A 22,404-nucleotide genomic window follows, 5' to 3' on the forward strand; every position below is an offset into this window, starting at 1 on the left:
TGTGTCCACATGGAGTTGTTCCTTTCAGTAGCCTTGGCCAAAGCATTCTGATAAATGACAAGGGAATGAAAACACAGCATTTGCCTCTCTGGGATACTCACAGGGTCTTCCTCCTACCCATTCTAAAGAGCCACTAAAAACCATGAAAAACATTGTACTTCTCACAGGATATCAGAGGCTGTAATCCTAAACACATAGCATGAATGGTAGACTCTAAATTCACAGAAGTATCAAAGATTTTATACCTCTATCACAGACTCAACTTCCTGCTACTATTTCTTGTGTTTGTTCATTTCTTTTGCATTACTGTCATATGTATATATAATTTGGATTTTTTTCTTTCCCTCACTTGTATAGTTGAGCTAATATCCTTTTTTTGAAAGCCTCTCTTACCATTTTCAATTCCTCTTAGAGAAGTTTCTGGAAAGAGTAGAATCTTAATTGTGTCCTTTGATAGCACGGTAGGTTCATTTTTTGCATACAATATTCTTCTTTACCCTCCCTTTTAGTGTCTGTTTGTGTTTGTCTCTGTATCTTCATGTGATACTGAAATCCTTTGGATAGATTTCCCCTCATTACCTAACATGTTTTATACCCATTATGCCATGAATTCATGGAGAATTGATTAGAGCAGTTCAACCTTTTCACCACTGTTTCTCAAAGTAGGCTTTTCAGGGCAGAGTCATCTGGCGCATCAGTTCAACCCATTTAACTTTCTCTTTAGCCTCCTTCTTTTTCTATATACTTTATACAATTTGGGACAAGACCTTGGCTCTTCATTAAACTTGATATTTTTTAAAAAGCATATTAATGTTCCTGGTAAGACTCTTGCCCTTATTAGGTTTGCTCATCTTACAACATTGCCCACAGCCTAAAACTAGAAGGGTCCACAGTGTCATTCCCTTCCAACAATGACAATGCAGATTGTTCCAGTTAACCCTAGTTTTACCTGTGTGGAATGCCACCAATAATACCCTGGCTGCCTAGAATGTCACAATTCTTAAAAGATTCACATGAAGGTAGCCAAAGGAATATTCCCTTCCCTTAAAGGAAAAAAAAGAAAAGAAAATGCCTTTGATAGCATATTAATATTAATTCTTATCCTCTTTCCCTCTGTGTTATTTTGACAAATTGCTGAAAGATCATGGTTCTGGCCAAAAGGCTAAAGCAGATTTCAAACAGAAAGAGGTGCTATGGTGTCTCTCAATGCTAGAATTACTACTCTCATTGTGATCCTTAATCCATTACTTCTTTTAGCTTCTTGAGCATTAAAAGTAAAATTGATCCCCCTACCCAAAAATTAATGGTAATGCCCACCTTCATCTTCACTGCTATCAGACTCAGGAAGTTTGATTCTTTTCCTCTTTTTCTTCATGTTTTCAGTTTCCTTTGTCTCATCATCAGATAACGCTACTCGCTTCCCCCTGTTGCCATCCAGAAATAAATTAAGTATGTTGTACAGAACAAAAATGTAAGTATTCACATGCTCTTATGGTTTTGCTTTATAACTCGTGGTCTTAATTTCAGAGGGTAGAAAAGAATAGCCAAATAGTCTAATAAGGACTCTTGTTAAGGATACTCTGCTACCTGACCACAACTAGGTTACGTCACAAGGTGACTCGAATAAAAAAATTCTGTAGTTCTCTAGAGACTACTGGAAGCTACAACCAGGTTACCAAGAATCTTTCTAGATTCCTTCTTACTTCCCTGATTGGCCTGTCAATTATTCAACTATCATTAAATAAGCAGCTACTACATACATACAAGGCTCTTTGCTAGCCACTGAGAATGCAACGATACAGAAGAAAAGTGTTTCCAAGAAGCCCTGTCAAGCACCACTGGCTGTAATACAATGTGGTAGATTTAACTGGACAAATAAAATGCTATAGAATATAATTCATTTATTCTATAGCTTAAAAGCTAAATAGAAGTTCATCATGTAGAAAGGGGAAACAAATATTTTAAAGAGAAAGAACATAAGCAAAGGCATAGATATTCTTTTAAGGTGATTCTAATGACATTAAAAAAAAAAAAACCTAGACTCCATCTTGAAATTATTTAGCTCCTCTGGATGGATGGACACTCCATCACACTCCTCATACAACCAACAAGTAATTTATCAAAGGCCTACTGTATGTTAGAGACACAAATAAAAACAAGACATAATCTTTACCATCAAGTACCTTATGTCTTATATAACTTTAAATATCAACTCTTCTTTCTACCTTGAACTAGAAAGAGAACAACTAAACCCAAAGTAAAAGGAAATAATAAAGATAAGAACAGAAATCCATGAGATAAAAAATAAAATTAACAAAGCCAAAGTTGTTATTTTTGGAAAAGAGATTAATAAAATAACCTTTTATAAAACTCATTTTGAAAAGGGAAAAATATAAATTACCAATCAGGAATGAAACAGTGAAGAAATCTGCACTGAGTACAGATTCTATAAACTCAAAGAATAGGGTTATATAATGAACAGTTTTATGCCAATAAACTCAACAATTTAGATCAAATAGACATATTCTTTTAAAAACACAACTCAGTCAAAATGGATCCAGGAAGTACTAGAGAATTTGAACAACTCTAGTTAAATCCAAGTCACTATTAATAAAAATCATTCCCACAAACAAAATCCAGCCCTGGTATCACTGGCAAATTTTATTAAACATTTAAAATATATATACATATATACAAACGCCTTCAGAAAACAGAGGAAACTTCTCCCAACTGTGGTCATGGATCAAGTGACCACGTCATCCAATGACAAGGACACATTTTGAAAAATGCATTGTTAGGTGATTTCACTGTGTGAACGTCATGGAGTATATGCACACAAACCCAGATGGTATAGCCTATTGCTCCTAGGCTACAAACCTGTACACCATCGTTACTATACTCAATATTGTAGGTCATTGTAATATAATCGTATTTGTGTATTTAAATATCTAAACATAGAAAGATACAGTAAAAATACTGTATAAAAAAGATTAAAAATGATACACACATATAGGGCACTTACCATGAATGGGGCTTTCAGCACTGAAAGTTGCTCTGGATGAGTCAGTGAGTGAGTGGTGCGTGAACGTTAAGGCCATAGGATGTTACTGTACACTACTGCAGACTTTATAAACATTGTACACTTAGGCAACACTAAATTTATTTAAAAGTTTTTCTTCAATAATAAACAGCTTACTGTAACTTTGTTTTCAATTATAACTTTTTGACTCTTGTAATAACACAGCTTAACACAAAAAATTGTACAGCTGTATAAAAATATTTTCTTTATATCCCTATTCTATATGCTATTTTCTATTTAAAAATTTTTTTTTTATTGCATTTTAGGTTTTGGGGTACATGTGCAGAGCATGCAATACAGTTGCATAGGTACACACATGGCAGTGTGTTTTGTTTGCTTTCTTTTCATTGACTTTTTAAACTTTTTTTGTTGAAAACTAAGACCCAAACACACATTAGCATTGGCCTACACAAGGTCAGGATCATCAATTATCATTGTCTTCCACCTCCACATCTGGTCCCATTGGGAGATCTTATTCAGGGGCAATAACACACATGAAGCTGTCATCTCCTATGATAAGAATGCCTTCTTTTGTAATATCTCCTAAGGACTGCTGAAGGCTGTTTTACAGTTAACTTTTTTTATAATTAGAAAGACAACCCTCTAAAATGATAAAAAGTATAGTGCAGTAAACACAGTAGCAGTCATTTTTATTATCAAGTATTATGTACACATAACTATTAATATATATGCTATACTTTCATATGACTGGCAGCACAATAAGTATACCAGCATCATCACAAACACATGAAAAATGTGTTGCACTATCCTGTCATGACAGTAATGCTGACACTAGGCAACAAGAATTTTTCAGCTCCATTATAATCTTGTGGAACCACTGTTGTACATGTGGTCCATTGTTCACCCAAATTTCGTTACGCAGTGCGTGAGACTAATCTTACGAAGTTAGCACAATTTTGACACAGCAACTTGATAAAGACATTATCAGAAAAGAAAGTAACTGACCTACAGTCCTCATTAACAAGCAACAGATGCTTAGTGTAATATTAATAAATCTAACCCAGCAATATATAAAAAAGGATAATATATCATAACCAAATGGAGTTTATCCCAAGAACACAAGGTTGGCCTAACATTTTAAAATCAGTGTAATTCACCGCATTAATAAAAACACCATTTGAGCATCCAATAAATGCAGAAAAAGCAGCTGTCAAACTTCAACACCCACTCATGATAAAACCTCTTAGTAAACTTGGAACAGAAAACAACTTCCTTGATCTGGTTAAGGGCATCTACTAAAAATCTACATTTAACATCACATTTAGTAGTGAAATACTGAATGCATTCCTGGCAATAAGCATCAACAGTGAGTGCTGTACTACTCATGGTTGCGGACATTTTAATCCACCCAAGTCATATGTTCCTAGGAGGTGAGGTCCACTGGACAGAGCTTTAACCCTCTGCAATTTCACCATTTTGTTGATGTTTTCAACAAGAGTAGTCCCAACCTTGCCACAAAAGTCGTCTTTCTGGGCCTATCAGTGTTGACAGTGTCCTTTAGAATTTCTTTCAACAGACTAATTCTACCAACTATGAGGTAGTGTCTCCAATTCCTGGATCTAGTTTTAATAGCTTATGTGCTCTTTATTTTCTTTTCTAATTACATTTTACCACTTGAAAAATAAACTCATTGATATAAAAAAAAAAACAAAGAACTTTTTCTCTTAAATTTGACTGGAAACAGTAACCCTTCATTTGGCAATTTGAAGTGAAACACACACACACACACACACACACACACACTCTCTCTTAGGCATACTTATGCCACATCCACAAATTTAAAACAAAAAGTATTGAAAGTGCTAATAACAAAATAACCAAAAAATAATAATAATAATAAAACAAAAAATAATCAATTTAGAGCTATAAGACCAAAAAAATGACTTTTGTCCTTAAATCATCCAAACTGGCTGATTCCACAGTCCTACTTCACAAGATAAGCTACGGGGCTTCTCTCACCATTTTGCTTGTATAGTTGTGTCCCTAAGGCATTAAGTGGGATTTAGTACTTAAGTGAAAACTGCCTGCTGTCAATAAGCCCAAACAGACCTTCTCACCCTGAGTAGAGACTTTTCCCCAACAAGCAACAAAATTTTCCTACCTTTTTTTTTCCTTCTGCAGCATCTTAACAGGCTCTGCTTTTTTGCTGGATTTTTTCAGGCCTGCGGGAGCTGCCAGCTTTGGTTCAGTGACAGACACTGTAGGTTGCTCCACTATTTTTTCTTCTTTCACTGCTTGTTCTGAATCCAAACTGACTTTAAGTTTATCTATAAATAAAATATAGCAGATGACATATGACCCCATCATGCAATATTAATACATCATTCTCTTGACAGTCTACCATGTGCCAGGTAATACGTTAGGACCAGGGGCAAAAAGGAGCTCATGGACTATTCAGAAAACATTTCTCCTTTCCAACCACCACTCTAATTGTAACTTTTCATTTCTACCTCCTGCTAATCCCTCATTATATCACAGCCCCAGGCTAAAGGATAGTAAAAGGAAGGCTTAGAAAAAACAAATACAATGTTATGAGGTATTATCCTTCTTCTTTTTCAGATGAGGAAAATCAAGAATCAGAAGTATTACAAGATGTTTCCCAAGAATACAGAGTTTACAAATGGTAACAACAGAATTGTAGCAAGACCTTTACTTTCTATTATATTCTATCTTTTAATGCCTGGCAGAGTATGAGGGTTCAATTTCTCCACATCCTTGCCAACACTTGTTGCTGTCCAGTATTAAGTTTTAAATAGTTCAAGTCCCCACAATAAACTCTCTTCATCCAACTCTCAAGCTTGATTTTCATTGTAATGATCTTGTCTTGTGTCAAATACAATAAAAAAGTCATAATTTTACTCTTAACATTCAGCCTTCAAGAAATGTCTGTTAAATAAATTAATTTTGTAAGCAATTCTTTTTTTAGATGAATATTTAATAGTATTTTCTTTTATCCAGGTTTTCACCCTCAGTGTATTACATGCTATCGTAACACCCTATTACTCCTACCTAGCAATTAACGATCATCCACTATTTCAATGTTTTCTTTCTCCTTTCCTTTTTTTTTTTTTTTGAGAAATGGGGATCTTGTTTTATTATAGCTGGATCTGAATTCATGGGCTCAAGCAAATCTCCTGCCTTGGTCTTCTAAGTAGCTGGGATTACAGGCATGTGCCACCATGCCTGGCCTCTTTTCCATTTTATTTGTCTCAGTAGAATATAACGGCTTGAAGGCAGGGACTCTGTCTTTTTCTCTGTTGTATCACCAATGCATAACATTGCCAAGCACGTGGCAGGTGCTCAATCTATTTGCTAACTAAACACATGACTTAAATAAGCATACTTCTATATAGTTTTATTTTTATTTTTTTTAACAATTCACAAATAATCACTGTTTTATGTATTTTAAAAATAAGAATTTAAAAATTCACTGGGTTTTTAAAGTTACAATTGCATTAAAATATACATATCAACAAACAGGCAGGTCTCATCAAAGTTGCCAAGAAACCATAATCTGATTGGGTACAGTGGCCCATACCAGACAGGCCAGTGACAGCATGATGCTTTAACACAGCAGTCCCCAATCTTTTGGCACCAGGGGACCAGTTTCATGGAAGACAATTTTTCCATAGACAGGGGTGGTGGTGGGTGGAGGGGTGGTTTCAGGATGAAACTGTTCTACCTCAGATCATCAGGCATTAGATTCTCATAAGGAGCCCACAACCTAGATCCCTCACACGCACAGTTCACAATAGGGTTTGCAATCCCATAAGAATCTAATGGCACCACTAATGTGACAGGAGGTGGAGTTCGTGCGTAATAACGCATGTTCACTCCCTGCTCACCTCCTGCTGTGCGGCCTTTCCCAATGGGCCACTGACTGCTAGCCCTCAGTGGCCTGTGGGTTGGGCATCTGTTTTAACAGAAGTAGGAATCATTCCCTGGGCACCGATTGTGCCTGCAATAATACAATAATGCTTCCCAATAACCTTTAAGTAGCACATTTTCCATATACTTTTCTAGTTACCTGTGCTTTTCTAGTTACAAATTCTGAGCTGGAAGAACACAAAAATGTTCTCCGATAGCTTTTATGGTAAACACAAAAACTGTCACCCTTCCATAAGCAGAATATGAAAAAAAAAAAGCCACTCCAATCTCTCCCATGACCACCAATTTAGCCATCATGGAAAGGCAGAATTCTGGCTAATTTTGCTTGCATAGGCATGTAACAAAATGCCTCCTTTAAAAATCTTTGTAAAACGGATGCTCCAAGAGAGTGTGCCATAATTATCCTGCGGCTCCTGCATTCTTCCTGGTATTCCACCACATACTCTCTGGGGATGTCCATTTGATATGAGAAGTATGAAAATATGTGACTACTGGTTCTTTCCATATGAAAGAATTCTTATTTAAACATCTTTTTAAAAATCAAGAAGATTTTTGCTTTCTCAAAAAAGATTTTAAAATATCCATTATTACTTGAGCCCTTCTAATTCACACTGGAAGTAATCTGCAAAAAAAATTTGAAGAAAGGCAAAATATTTACTTTTGTGGCCTCTTAAGAGACAGGAGAAATAATGGTCACACTAGGCAAACTGACTCTAGCATCCATGTTATTAACCTCAACACTTTACTGCTTAGTCAGGCAGCCTTCCTTTTATTTTAATCACCCATTTGCAAGGGCCCTATGAAGCAAACATTTCATTCTCTTTTCAAGGCAGGAAATTAAACCAGAAATAATAAACTGCTCTCAAAGTGATCTTAACTGAGCCTAACTCATCCATAAAGTTCCAGCTGAGTTACTTTCATCGATATATTGGGCAGTACACTGCAAATTTATATTAGATGGAGGTAGTCTCCTGGATAGGCAAAAACTAGACAAAGTGGCTTTCACTTCAGATATAATATGTTATTATATTAACATTCACTCATTAGTCAAAGTAAGGTAAGAACATGCTTACTCATAGCAGCTTTTCCAAAAAAGTTGCTCATCACATTCCCTTTTCCTGGTGCCTTGTTGCCTGCTGAAGATGCCTACAAGCATAGAAAACACATATAATTTTTTGCTAGCATTTAGGCTGTTCATGAAGTAGCAGTCTCAAACAATCTCTTCAATAGCATAGCACATGTTGTGAAGGTATAGTCTCTATATAATCATAGCAAAATGTGTAGCCATTAGATAAAAGAACAAATCTAAAACAGTAATTGAGACCAGATAGTAACTGGTGTTAATCTCTAAAGCTTAGTTTCTTACAGATCCTAACTAAACTTTTCTTGAGCACATTTTAAAACTATTTGTTTTGACAGACAGATCAGAGGCAGTATGTACACAAAGGGGGAAAAACCTAAAACATTACATTTTTAGTCATCAGAAGTAGATCTGAATTCCTGGTTCCACCATTTCACAGCAATATGGGCTCCAGGTAAATTACTTAAATCTAGGTTTCAGTTTTACCACATGCAAAGGGAAATAGTTAACATCTCCCTCACAGAACTGATAAGAGGATTTAAACAAAGACCAACTATTGGCACACAGTTGAAATTCAATAAACTTTAGTGTTTTCCTCCATCCCTTTCTCTTCCCAAGGCAGAAGCTTGAAAATGACAGTGATAATAGTAACAATAATTACACTCTTCTGGATTTAAAAAATAGTATCTTAATGATACTTTTCTTAAGTCAATGCCCTTAAGTTAGTTCAGATGACTGAACAATAAAAAGTTAAGGGGAGCAAATGAAGCAAAAAAACAAAACAAAACAAAAAAATGCATAAAGTAGAATAAGAATGGGAAATAGTCTAGGAAGGAAGGTATATATTGCAAAGCTTGAAATATAAGATGTTCCTCAGAATGATATATTGCAAACAAACATTTTTTTGAACATAACAATTCTCAAGGTATTTTCACATGCATTTTTTTCATTTGGGTCTCACAACAATCTTGTGATGTGCACAAGGTAGACATTACCATTTTACAAAGGAAATCTAAGGCTTGGTGAGAATAATATCAAAAGCAAAAGAACTCTTTTAGATAACAGTATCAAGTATTAAAGGGTTCAAACTAAAGTAGAAAAATCAGAACTGAATATCAGAACCTTATATAAATAAACTAACACTGGAACTATTAATGCTTTTCTAGTTACCCACTCTGAGCTGCAATGAAGGGGTATCTTCAGAGAAGACTTACATTTGTTACTTCTTTTGCCTCTGTTTTCGCTTCCTTGTTGATTTCTTGGGTTTTAGCACCAACTTTGGAGGCAAACAGTCCCATAATTCCTTTGGGCTGCTGGGAAACCTGCTTGGACAGAGTGGGGCCATGACCATTGGTGGTCGGCTCATTGTTGGCTTGTGTCTCACTTGATATGTTAAGATGTGACTGCTCAAACTTTTTGGAAGATGAAGAGGATTCAGCAGGAGATCTAGGGACTGCAGATGCACATTGTATTGCACTAAATCTGGGGACAAGAATGTTGCATTAAGTTAATGTTAGTATATGCAATTCTTGGGTGGTTCAACAAAAAAAAGAAAAAAGAAAAAAAAAAACTAATGTCAATATAAAACCTTATTTTCAAACTCTTGCTTCTGCCACACAATACTTAACTCTAATATTGTTTAAAATCACTTTTAGAAAAATGTTGTACAAAACTCTGTATTACCTGAAGAAACAAATATTGGAGAGAAGTGAGTCACTTGTACGAGGTCATACATCTAGTTAGTAATTGATAGGGTTGGAATTAGGCATCTTCTACCATAACAAATTGAATATTCTTGCTTTTTTGAAAAAAGTATCCTAATCAAAAGAGTAAGAATGCAACCAACAATTATAAAAGATTTAGTAATTTTATTATCCTTGGGAAATGAAATAGCCCTTGTTTTTAAAGGCCTTCCTCTAGTAGGGCTAGATTTGCAATAAATATTGACTGAATCAAAACTAAGCTTTAAATATTAACCAATTTCCTGGCAACTCTCTTGGCCAGAGTAAATCATGCTGTAGGATTAGGTGCATTGGGTCACGCTTGTAATCCCAGCAGTATGGGAACCTGAGGTGGACAGATCACTTAAGCCCAGGAATTTAAGACCGGCCTGGGTAACATGGTGAAACTTTGCCTCCACAAAAAATACAAAAATTAGCTGGGTGTGGTGGCGTATGCCTATAGCCTCGACTACTCGGGAGGCTGAGGTAGGAGGATCACCTAAATCCAGGAGGTCAAGGCTGCAGTGAGCCATGAGCTCACCACTCAACTCCAGCCTAGGGGACAGAGTAAACCCTGTCTCAAAATAAATAAATAATGCTTTAAAACATGGGAGAAGCTGGGAGCAGAGCCACTGGCTCCTATAACCTATAGTCCTTCACAGCAATTTGTTAATAATTTCTAATAATACTAACGGCACCAGACAAGTAAGTATGCCCAAGGCCAAGAGAAGAAAGTTGGTGGAACAGCTTGCGTGGCATATTAAAGGAAACATACATCTCTTGTCTAATTGTTACAGAAGTGCCCTTTCACACAAATCCATAATGTAACATTCCACATTGTGAATGGGTAATTGATTTAGCCTTCCCAAAGGATTATACTTAAAGCAAAGTTCCCCAGCTTTTTCTAACAAAGAAAAATATTTTCTTTTTCCCAGTCTTGCTTATTGAACATAGGTAAGACCTCCTTGAAGTCTTATTTATCTTTTATATTTCAGGCGCCCAGCTCAAGACCTGGCACATAGAAAAGTGTTAGGAACAACATGTTAAAAGAATGACTAAGTGAATGAAAGTAAGGCTTCTGGCTTCTCTCCCTTCTTTAGTGTATCACCTTCAACTAGAGATTTCTAAACTATATGATTATAGTCATTATCTTAGAGATCAACTAGGCACAACTTCAAGATTAACTGCTAGAACACCTGGCTCAAGGAAAAAAAAAATCCCTGATACATCATCTCAGAAGTAACTTTAGACTGGGCAGCCCCAAAGCTAGAGTCAAAAGCTCCCAAAATCTTCCACTGATTTATTATGGTCTTCATCAGAAAACTCTATTTACACACATCTTTTGTGCATCAAAGTTAAGAACAGACGGAAATCATTTTCTTTCACCCACTGCTCTTCCTCTCTGGCCTTGCAGTGCTTCTACATACAAGAAAAAGGGTAATGTTTTATTTCATTGTCAACGTCTTAAAGTTGGCCTTAAAACAACTCTTGCTCCTTCTGGTCTGCATTCCACACCTTAGGGTCAGGACCAGGAATTGGCATGAGGAAGAGACTGAGTTTGGCTTGGAGCATGTCTAATGACAGATCTTTGCTCAATCCTAAAATTTTAACTTTCTTCGTGTCACAGCACTTCTTAAAACACACAAAATCATGAGTGAGATCTCAGTTGGCCCATAATTCTCAGGACCAAATACAAACTCATTTGTTGGAGATAAAATCACTTTTCTACTGAGAATACTTTAAGTATTTAGGTAGTTTCACTGAAGTGCTTCCTATTACCATATTTCTACTTGCCATGTTTATTTTAGTGGGTCTGGCAAATTTCATTTTGAACTTTTACGTCACTTTTTTATTCTTGTTTGCTTACTTACTAGATACAACAAAGGAACTGATTTTTAGAGCCTGAAACACCCAACTAGATTCTAAGACACATTAGTTTTGAAATCTAGTAATGTATTTCAAATAAACTTATCAGGGTGTTAATATTTTCTTAAAATCCTTCCCTAAAAGAAAAGAGACTTGTAAATTATTACTCTTTGGCTATGTATTTATTTAATAAATATTTATATGCTTATTATACTCAAGATCTTGAGCTAAAGAAAAAAAAAAGAACTTATGTCTGTTGTTAATTTACTCAATAACTACTTATTGAATCCTTACCATGTTCCAGGCACTATTTTGGGTATATAGCTAACAAAATAGACCAAATCCCTATTCTTATGGGACTTACAGAAAGTATGGCAATTCTGTATCTCTCTCTCCTTGAGGACCCAACTTTATCGGTCATCTCACCTCCCCATGATCTTCAACCTTTTCTTCTCTATGATACCTTCCTAACAACCTAAGTTCAAGTCATTCTCAGCTTTAAAAATGCATATATCCTTCCCCGTCTCAATCCCTCCTTAGCTACCACCCTCTTTTCTTTCTTTCTTTTTAAAATTATTTTTCTTAATTCTTCTCTTCAAAAAATTCATAGTCCACAATGATCACCATAAGATATTTTTGCAATTTTTTTTTTTTTTTTTCCAGTTCACAGCTATCAGTGTTAGTGGGTTTTTGTTGTTGTTGTTTAGAGGAAGTCTTGCTCTCGCAGGCTGGAGTGCAGTAGTGCAATCTCTGCTCATTACAACCTCCCCGTCTCCCAGTTCCAGCGATTTTCATCCCTTAGCCGCCCGAGTAGCTGGGATTACAGGCTCGCACCACCATGTCAGCTAATTTTTGTATTTCTGTAGAGATGGGGCTTCATCATGTTGGCCAGGCTGGTCTCGAACTTCTGACCTTGTGATCCACCATCCTCGGCCTCCCAAAGTGCTGGGATTACAGGTGTGAGCCACCGCACCGGGGCCGTACCACCCTCTTTTCTGCTTTGCAGTCAAATCTCCTGGAAAGAGCTGTCCATTTTTGCTGTCTCACTTTCTGTGTCCCCATTTACTTAGCTGACCAGAATCTGGTCACTCCACTGAAAATGCTCTTACCAAGGCCATCATTAAATCCAATGGACAATTTTCACTTCCTAACTTTTTTGGCTTCTCAGCAATGTTTGACATTGTTGACCAGTTCCTCCTACTTGAATCTCTTTCCTTAGAGGCTGAAACCCCATATATTCTCGTGATCTTCTTCTTATCTCTGGAGGCTCCCTCTTGGGCCCCTCTTTTTCTGCTCTTCCCTTCAAAAGAAGCTGTCATTAAATAGTGCTTACTATGTGCCAAGTGCTATTCTAAGTGCTTAACATGTATTAGTCCATTTAATCCTCTGCAACCCTATTTGGCTGGTATTATTGTCAGTTTTAGTGATAAGAAAATTGAGGCACTGAGAGGTGAAATAATTTGCCCAAGGTCTGTAATTTGATTTTACTTTCAGCCCTTCTTTCATTCTATACATGCTCTCTGCTTAACTCTATGGCCCAGTTACTAACCTATTCTTTTTGATTCCAAAATCTCTACCTTAACCTTAGATTTCTCTCCTTAGCTCTAGCTAGATTCACCTATATTTTGTGATGGACATCCTCACTTGGATTTCTCACAGGCTTCTCAAACACAACATGTCTAAAACCCAATTTGTCATTTTTCTATCTCTCCTACAGCCTGCTCCTCCTGTTATAATCCCTTTCTTAGTACCCAGCTGCCCAAGCCAGAAGCATGGGTATCATCCTTTTAATATCAAGAAAGGCTGTCTCCCCTCATCCCCTACCCCCACACACCTTGTCCCCAACCATTACCATACATCAAGGTTTTTTGATGGTTATGCCTCATTAACCTTCATACCTCTCCATCCTCAAGAGCACTACTTTACATCAGAAAACTCTCATCTCCACCCTAGATCACTGCCACATTCCTCTTCCCTGATGGCTTTGCCTCCAGATTATTCTCTTCTGATCTATCTTCAATACTGCAGCCAGAGCAATCTTTCTAAAATGCAATTTTAATCATTTCACTCCAGCTGCTTAAATATTTTGAGTGGTTCCCCAGTACTCTCAGAATACAGTCTAAATTTTTACCCTAGTAGTCAAATAATGTAACTCCTACTTGGCCTTTTTAGTCTAATTTTTTCCTACCTTTCACTCTAAGTTGCAGCCATAGAAAACTACCATGGTCCTGCAAAAACATGTTTTCTTTCTTAGCTCTGTCCTTAGTCTCTCATTTCTCCTTTGCCTGGCTATTTCTACTGGGCCTTCAGGCCTCAACTGAGATGTCATAACCTTCACTGTCATAAGTCATAACTGTTTTGACCCCTCACTCTATCCATCCAAAAGTCAGAGAAAAGTGCCCCCACCAACATCTTCCCACACTATTCCTCCTATTACAGCACTCTTACACTATACCATAACTGCCTGTCTCCCAAGGTACCATAACTTCCTGTTCTATGAAAAGGTACACGAGCACATTCACTCTATACTGTGTGGTATGTCATAGGTACTCATGAGATATTTACTGAATTAATTTAAATAATTTTGCTCAGTACCTATCAATAAAGTAGGTGCTCAATACATGTCTAGGGAACTGACCTGAACTCTCAATACAACCCCATGAAGTAGGCATTATTACATCTAATTTAAAGGCAAAGAAACCAAAGCTCAAAGAGTTTAATCTGTCTAATGCCACTGGGCTATAAAGCAGCAAAGCCACAACTCAAGCCTGTGACCACCAATTTCCAAATGAACATGCATTATAGTCCATTACCTCTTTGTGCTGTTAAGGATACAAAAGATTTAAAAAAACCTGTTCTTAGCTATGGAAGCTCAAGAAAAAGTTGCTTTTGGATGAAAAGTAGAGGGATATCAAATTAGGAATTGTTTTTCAAAGGACAATATTTGAACTGGTTCTTGAAGGATGGGTAGGATTTAGACAAGCAGAGACTGGGTAAGGGAGTTAGAACGGGCACAGCAAACATTTCTGGTGGCAGTGACAGGATAAATATATGAGAAATAGATTTATGGGGAGTCCACTGGGGTTTTCAATATGGGTTGTGGCTGCTATTTTTCACCTTATGATGTACTAATAAAACCAGGCATGTGTCTTACTGCAAGATAAATGAGGTTTTACTAGACTTGGCATTCACTCTTAAGAGGCAGCCACTGTGTAAACATCTTACAAAATCAATTCGTAAAGAAGCCCACAAGGAACATTAAGAAGCTTACTTGCTGCAGTTCTGCAAGTTGCTTTTAAGGATGTCATAGTCAGTATTGAACAGAGGCCCACTGTCCTTTAGCATGGCTTTCTGGATGCTGTACACATGGATGCTGGCAGTCACAGCTAGCTTGGACTTCACTGCTACAAGTCAACAGGAAAAGCAGTCTGTTAATACATAAACTTCATAACATGTAGGGACTTTAACAAGAAACCCTTCTGCATTAAAGCATTTGTAATCTGTGGTGGTCTAAAAAACTCGAAAAGGCCAAATAGCCACATATACAGTAAAACATCAACCCTTCTGTCTGCAATGGGGATATTATGACAAGGTAGGTGGTGGTGAGTCATTTCTAAGTACAGCACCTGTGAGGGTATCACTCATCCACTGGACACTCAGTAAATACTAATTAATGATTGATGACAACTATAACGATCTTTTTCTTTTTCTTTCAGTCAAAAAAGAGCCTTACACTATAACATATAATTAAAGAGGAGTAAGTAATTTCTATCTGAGAAGACTCATTTATATATTTCAATTTTAGTTTAAAGAAAGCAACTCTATAATGAAAACACTACTAACTAGCTAAGTCTATGGAAGAAAAACACAAGAGAACAAATGTTAGATTCTGTGAAGGAAGGGATTGTGGCTAACTTATTCCATGTCCCCAGTGCCTAGTATAGAGCTTGGCACATAGTAGATAATCATTACATATCTATAGAACAAAGAAATTTTGCTTTGCTTAACACTGTGGGAATTCCAAAGGTACAAAGTGGACAAACACACCACTCTGTAAACTTCAGAGTTACATTTGGTAAGAAAATATCCCCACCCCATTGGCAGGAGCTCTTTCTTTTTAAAATAGATACATTTTTTGTGTGTCCCTGATGTGGCTGCCCTCCACCCTCCTCAGGGCAATGGGGCCTTCAGGCCAAGGAGCCTTTATATATGAAGTACAACAGTACAGGTTTTGTCTTGAGATACGGGTCCAAGATCATGAGGACCCTAACTATAATTAAATTCCTTTGAATTGGGTTTTTAAACAATAGAACAGTAGCACTGATAGTCTTGAAACAGTTAGACAAATTTAATTTAGAAGTAATTTAATTTAGAAGTCTTTCTGACTTCCAGAAAAGCATTCTTTAACTTGCTTCCTAAAAAAACTGCCACTGTCTTTTTACAGTTGATGAGGTAGCTCACAGAGTATTCATAACAGTTTTTGCATGTGTCACGAGTTTTGAAATTCCATGATAAAAGTGCTTTATAAATGTCAGCAGCTATTGGCCCTAAAAATGGGAAGTTAGGCAGATGTAGTATCATATTTTAAGATGCTTCAAAAACTACTAATAAAATTAATATTGGGCTATTCAGTTAAATAGCTAAGCATATTATGTGCAGATGTTAGAGGCAGATTTTTTATTGAACCTAAACTGATGCCATTAAGAGGAAAAACTTGCTAAGTCACTAAAACACTTACCTTCCAATTTATCCTCTCTCACTACTGCAACCTTGTGGCACTGTAAAAAAATAACACTTTATTAGTGTTTAATGTAAGAATTTGCAGTTTTAGTTTTCTTGCCCCAATAATTCAATTGTGCTTAGATGTGAAATTGGAAAAACACCAGGCACTCCTTAAAATATGTTATAATTTAATAAAGTCAGCCTCACTTTTAATTTGCTTACCTTCAAGAAAAAAGAAAAAATAATAATTTGCTTATTTTAAAACATCTCAGTAAGGTTAAGGAAAGTGATCTAGTACAGATTTCAGTACCACAACTAAAAAAATACAGCATCTCAAATAAGTGTGAGCAAAGGCTTTTTAGTGACTGATTTAATAAGAATTACTCTATAATCACATGAAACCAGATAAAAATTGGATCTGTTCCTCATACCATATACCAAAGTAAATTCTAAACGGATCAGAGATTTAAATGTAAAAAATGAGGCTGGGTATGGTGGCTCACACCTGTAATTTCAAAACTTTGGGAAGATGAGGTGTGTGGATCACCTGAGGTCAAGAGTTTGAGACCAGCCTGGCCAACATGATGAAACCCCATCTCTATTAAGAATACAAAAATTAGCTGGCTGTGGTGGCAGTGCCTGTAATCCCAACTACTCAGGAGGCTGAAGCAGGAAAATCGCTTGAACCTGGGAGGCAGAGGTTGCAGTGAGATGAGATCATGCCGCTACACTCCAGCCTGGGTGACAGAGTAAGACTCGGTCTCAAAAAAAAAAAGAAAACATACACGCACATAAAAACATATGTGAATTCTATAACCTGCTATAACTCAAGAAAGGGAAAACATTTCCTAAGTATAATTCAAAATCCAGAAATAACTGAAATAATGTATTAAGAAAACCAACTTTTAGATGAAAAAAAAAACTTTAAGTACAAAAACAAATGATAAAGTGGAAAAAAATCTGCAACTTATATCACAAAGGGTTAATACACAACTTCTAAAAATAAAGAAAACAAAGACTAACAACTCTTTAGAAAGTGGGCAAGACAGGCTGGGCACAGTGGCTCACGGCTCATGCCTGTAATCCCAGCACTTTGGGAGGCCAAGGTGGGCGGATCACGAGATTAAGAGATCGAGACCATCTTGGTCAACATGGTGAAACTCTATCTCAACTAAAAATACAAAATTTAGCTGTCCATGGTGGTGTGCACCTGCAGTCTCAGCTACTTGGGAGGCTAAGAATCTCTTAAACCCAGGAGGCAGAAGTTGCAGTGAGCATCACTGCACTCCAGGCTGGCAACAGAGCGAGACTCCATCTCAACAAAACAAACAAAAAGAGAAACAAACAAAATGGGCAAGAGATATGAACAGTTCACAGAAAAAGAAAGATTTGAAGGAAGCTTTCACTTTCTTTATATTGTTAAACATTTTTTATAATAATCACTCAAAAAATAAAAATTATTTCCATTAAAAAAAATTCAGGCCAGGTACAGTGGCTCACTTCTGTAATCCTAGCACTTTAAAAGGCCAAGGAGGTAGAACTTAGAAGTTCGAGACCAGCCTGGGCAACATGACAAAACCCGGTCCCTACAAAAAATACAAAAATTAGCTGGGCGTGGTGGCAAGCATCTGTAATCCCAGCTACCTGGGGGGCTGAGGCAGGAGGATGGCTTAAACCCAGGATGTCAAGGCTACATTCAGCCAAGATTGTGCCACTGCACTCCAGCTTGCGTGACAAAGTGAGACCCTGTCTCAAAAATAAATAGAAATTTAAAAAATAAAAAATTCCATATGAAGCCTTGGCCTTTTTTCTTTTTAGACACACTAAAAATTTAAAAAGAAATTATTAACAGAAGAATTAAAAGAACAAAGCCTGATCGTAATGCTTAATAATTTGTCTTTCCTTAGGAGGATTCCCTTTAAGGAAAAAAAGCATGAGTAAGCATCCACATTTGGTCAGTTAATTCTACAGGGTTCCACAGAGCTTCCCAGCAAGGCTATTAGGAGGGCAAATCCAGGACTTGGAAATCCTCACAACCACTTTAACCACAGCAACCCCACTCTTAATACATTTTATATACAGGACTCTAGTAAAGATTTTGTTTGAAGAAGCATTCTCCTGCTAAAAAAAGATGGGCAGAATTTAAATCCCATCTTACACTTACAAACAGAAGACCTTTTTACAAGCAAGCCATGGCTGAGAAGTTTTTAACTGACTATAGGTTACACATCATTTTGAAAAACAGTATCAGAAATATGTACTGAGGAACACTATTTGAACTTTCAATGTCATCCAAGAAAACCCTGGACTCTGAAGACCAACCATGAAGACCATCTAAGAATCCTAAATTAAGAGCCCCTGTTATAATGGGTCAGTTTGAGTAAAAATTTACATTATCTTAAAACATAAATTCTTTCGGATCCTATTCCAGAAGATCTGTGAACTCAAATTTTATGAATGTCAACATATGCATTTTTCTTTGATTCTCAAGGGGATCGATGAACAAAAAAAGAATAAAAATCACTGCTTTTATGACTCCCAAGTCTTCAATATGACTACATTGAAGGTATTGACATAACTAAAGAAAGAGACAGAAGGTTAGTTGACCCTGGTAACAGAAGAAAATATGACAATCAGCTATAAACTTTGACAGTATCCATTCAAGGGCTCTACAGTGGCAGAACTCTGGAGGCAGGTTTATCTCTGCAAGTAAATGAGTCACATCTGTATAATTTTGCTTCAGAGACATAAATGACATCTTATTTTACACTTGCAAATATCTTGGTTATCATTTGGCTTGCCAAATAGCTTGCAAACAAGAAAAGAATATGTTAGCTAGAGAATATAAGGATCTGATCCCACCAGTAGTTTTGTTGCTCCTTGTAAATTACTAAATTGACATTCCAGTTTTATTTTGTATCACCCAAGCTGGAGTGCAGCGGCACAATCATGGCTCACTGCAGCCTTGACCTTACAGGCTCCAGTGATCCTCCCATCTCAGCCTCCTGAGTAACCAAGACTACAGGCGCATGCCACCATGCCCAGCTAATTTTTGTATTTTTTGTAGAGATGGAATTTTGCTAAGTTGCTTAGGCTGGTCTCAAACTCCTGGGTTCAAGTGATTCTCCCAACCCAGTTTCCCAAAGGGCTGGGATTACAAGAGTGAGCCACTGAACCCAGCCTGACATTTCAGTTTTAAATCTCACATGCTTAGGTACTCAATTGCTAAAAAAAAATCCAGTCAATATTTTGACAAATCAGGGTACCGAACTTAGGATTCTGAGGAAAAAAATCAAAGCAAAGAGGGAAACAGTCAATCTCTGAGAAGGGGCCCCCTGACCGTTGGGCCAATTCCCTTGGGGCTTTTTATGTCCAAAAGAACCTTCAGATAGGAAGTCTGAGGAAGTGAGAACAGAGGAGCTATGCCTTACTTTTGGGGGGAAGCAACAGAGGGAGGATTATTAAAGTTCCCAAGGCCCAGTTTGGTGCAGGAGAAGGAACAAGGTATCTCAGCAGAGCTTCTGGTCCCCAGCAAGGCATGAGAATAGGAGAGTGATCCCTGTGCCCAACAGAACATGAAAATAGCTAAGAGAAAAGTTAAGCTGACCTGAGAAAGCTTTACAGTTAGGATGACGAAATCCAGCAGTCACCTGTATGGCCAGATGACCAGATACCAGGTAGGACTACAAAAAGAAGAGGAAGGAGAATAAAATGTTCCCAGCCTATGCACTGCATCAGCTATGCTCCTGTCAACAACCCCTACCCTTCGAGCACTTAGACATAAGCCTACCAAACAAATGTTCAAAATTAAAATGAAGTTCAGTTAAAAAAATTATAATTTTTGAACACTTTTATTTGCGGTGTGAAATTTGAAGAGGTGGAAAATTAAGCACCATTGTTCTCAATATACCTTCAAGAAGAAAAAAGAGGTATAGGAAATAACAGAAGCAGTCTCCTAACATGTGATTGCGTAATAATGATACAGTCGCTGCATCACAGCCAAGATACCACCCAAACTTCTGTTTTAGATTTAGACTAAAAATCCAAAATAATGATCACCATCAAACAGCTCTTTAAAACTACTATAACACAGAATCTTGGTTTTTTCTCTCCCTGAACTATGTTATAATACTCTTCATAACACAAACACATTTAAGCTCATTATAAGATTCTGAGAACTTACGGAATGTCCATTCTGAATGAGACTGCCAGACACCAAATAGGTGACATGCAGTTGGGCTCCTGAATTTTCTTTTCGTTTCCTTTCAACATAATCGTACAGCATCCTATTCCAAAAAAAGAAGGTACAAGTAAGTCATCAGTAAGAGTTTTTACATGATCAACTCTTAATGACTTAAAAGATATATGAAATCTGATATTCCATCAAATTTTCTGAACAGTAGCATTATTGTTTGGCCTATGGACAGAGTTAAAAAAAAAAGATGGACTTTAGACAGGACATCGGGATTAGAGTCAACTTGTATGGAGCTGACACAGTGACCAGTACATTAACTGAAATAAGATTAATAATAAACCAAGAGGGACTGAACTTGCATTAAAACAATGGCAATGATACATAATGAATAGAACACTGAATTAAGAAGTAATTTGATAACTGTCTGAGCTCTGGATAAATTAATTTCTAGGCCTCCTTTTTTTTTGTGACGAAGTCTTACTCTGTTGCCCAAGCTGGAGTGAAGTGGTGCAATCTTACTCTGTTGCCCAGGCTGGAGTGAAGTGGCTCACTGTGACAACCAGGTTCAAGCAATTCTCCTGCCTCAGCCTCTCTAGTAGCTGGAATTACAGGCATGCACCACCATGCCTGGCTAATTTTTTTGTATTTTTAGTAGAGATGGTGTTTCACCATATTGGCCATGCTGGTCATAAACTCCTGACCTTGTAATCCGCCCACTTCACCCTCCCAAAGTGCTGGGATTACAGGCATGAGCCACCCTGCCTGGCCTTCTAGGCCTCTTAATTCCCAAGGTATAAACAGAAGGGTTATACTAGATTAGTGATTCTGTTAACCTGGAATTCACGTGGCCATCTATAACCCTCCAACCGTAAAGTTTCAGCAAATGTTTACGTGCTTGTTTGGGAGGAGATGGGTGAGGGTTTTCAACTGATTCTGAAGAGTGAATTACTTCAAAACATTAAGTACTACTAAGTATATGATCACAAATGTCCAGCTCTGAAATTCTAATTTTATGATTACTTAGATTTAATGCTAGTTCAGAATTGCAGAATCTAACAGCTTACTCACATTGCCCAGTATTCAGAATAATTCATTAACCTGAGATAGTCAAATACTAAATGCAGAAATAATGTTGCTTTTAGTAAAATCTCTAAATTCATGTTTACCCTATGACCCAGCAAGTATCAGACATTGGCTCCCTTCAATAATCTAGTTTAAAAACACCAAAAAGAGAAATAACATTTGTGTCTTTTATTTCGAGAAACATTTGCAGTTTCTCTATAATATCATACTTCTGCCAAGCACAGCTAGAAACTAAAAAATCCCCAGAGCAGCTCAATCTACATTGCTGTTCACTCTCTTCTTGAAGAGCTTCCCCTCTCAGCTTCCATAAAACCATGCTCCCCTGAGTCTCCTGCTATCCTTCTCACTGCTTCTGCTTCACTTTCCGAAGAGACTTCTCTACCTTGGTGTTCCTGTCTTCAGCTACCTTTACTCTATGTATTAGAGTGACTGACTATCCCAGTCTGCCTGGGTCTGAGGGGTTTCTTGGGATGTGGAACTTGCAGTGACAAAACACAGTCCTGGTCAAACCCAGGGTGGCTGATCACCCTACTACATATTCTCCTTGGTTTATCTCATCCATCCCTGACAACATCATCATCTGCTCAAACCACCCAAGCCAGAAATCTGGGAGTCATTATCCTTCACTTCTTCCTATCCAGTGAGTTGCCAAGTCACATCAGCTCTCCTTCCCAAGTAATTCTTGACTCCATGCCTTCCAAATGAATCTCCTGACTAGACTATTTCAATTCCAAGTATCAATTCCTCT

The 22,404-nt window shown here is 37.2% G+C and overlaps 1 protein-coding gene across 1 annotated transcript in view; it reads right to left on the minus strand.

The window, feature by feature from the left end:
• POLD3 (DNA polymerase delta 3, accessory subunit) overlaps positions 1-22,404 on the minus strand; it is a 48,193-nt gene that overhangs the window by 13,186 nt on the left and 12,603 nt on the right. The window contains exons 3-9 of the mRNA XM_002754820.6: positions 20,562-20,664; positions 16,395-16,434; positions 14,928-15,060; positions 9,284-9,551; positions 8,062-8,134; positions 5,202-5,367; positions 1,318-1,424 (exon numbers count right to left, since the gene is read on the minus strand). Of these exons, the coding sequence (XP_002754866.2) occupies positions 1,318-1,424; positions 5,202-5,367; positions 8,062-8,134; positions 9,284-9,551; positions 14,928-15,060; positions 16,395-16,434; positions 20,562-20,664 (890 nt within the window). The remainder of the gene's footprint in view (positions 1-1,317; positions 1,425-5,201; positions 5,368-8,061; positions 8,135-9,283; positions 9,552-14,927; positions 15,061-16,394; positions 16,435-20,561; positions 20,665-22,404) is intronic.

Source organism: Callithrix jacchus, chromosome 10, assembly GCF_049354715.1.
Source record: "Callithrix jacchus isolate 240 chromosome 10, calJac240_pri, whole genome shotgun sequence".
Classification (NCBI taxonomy): Eukaryota; Metazoa; Chordata; class Mammalia; order Primates; family Cebidae; genus Callithrix; species Callithrix jacchus.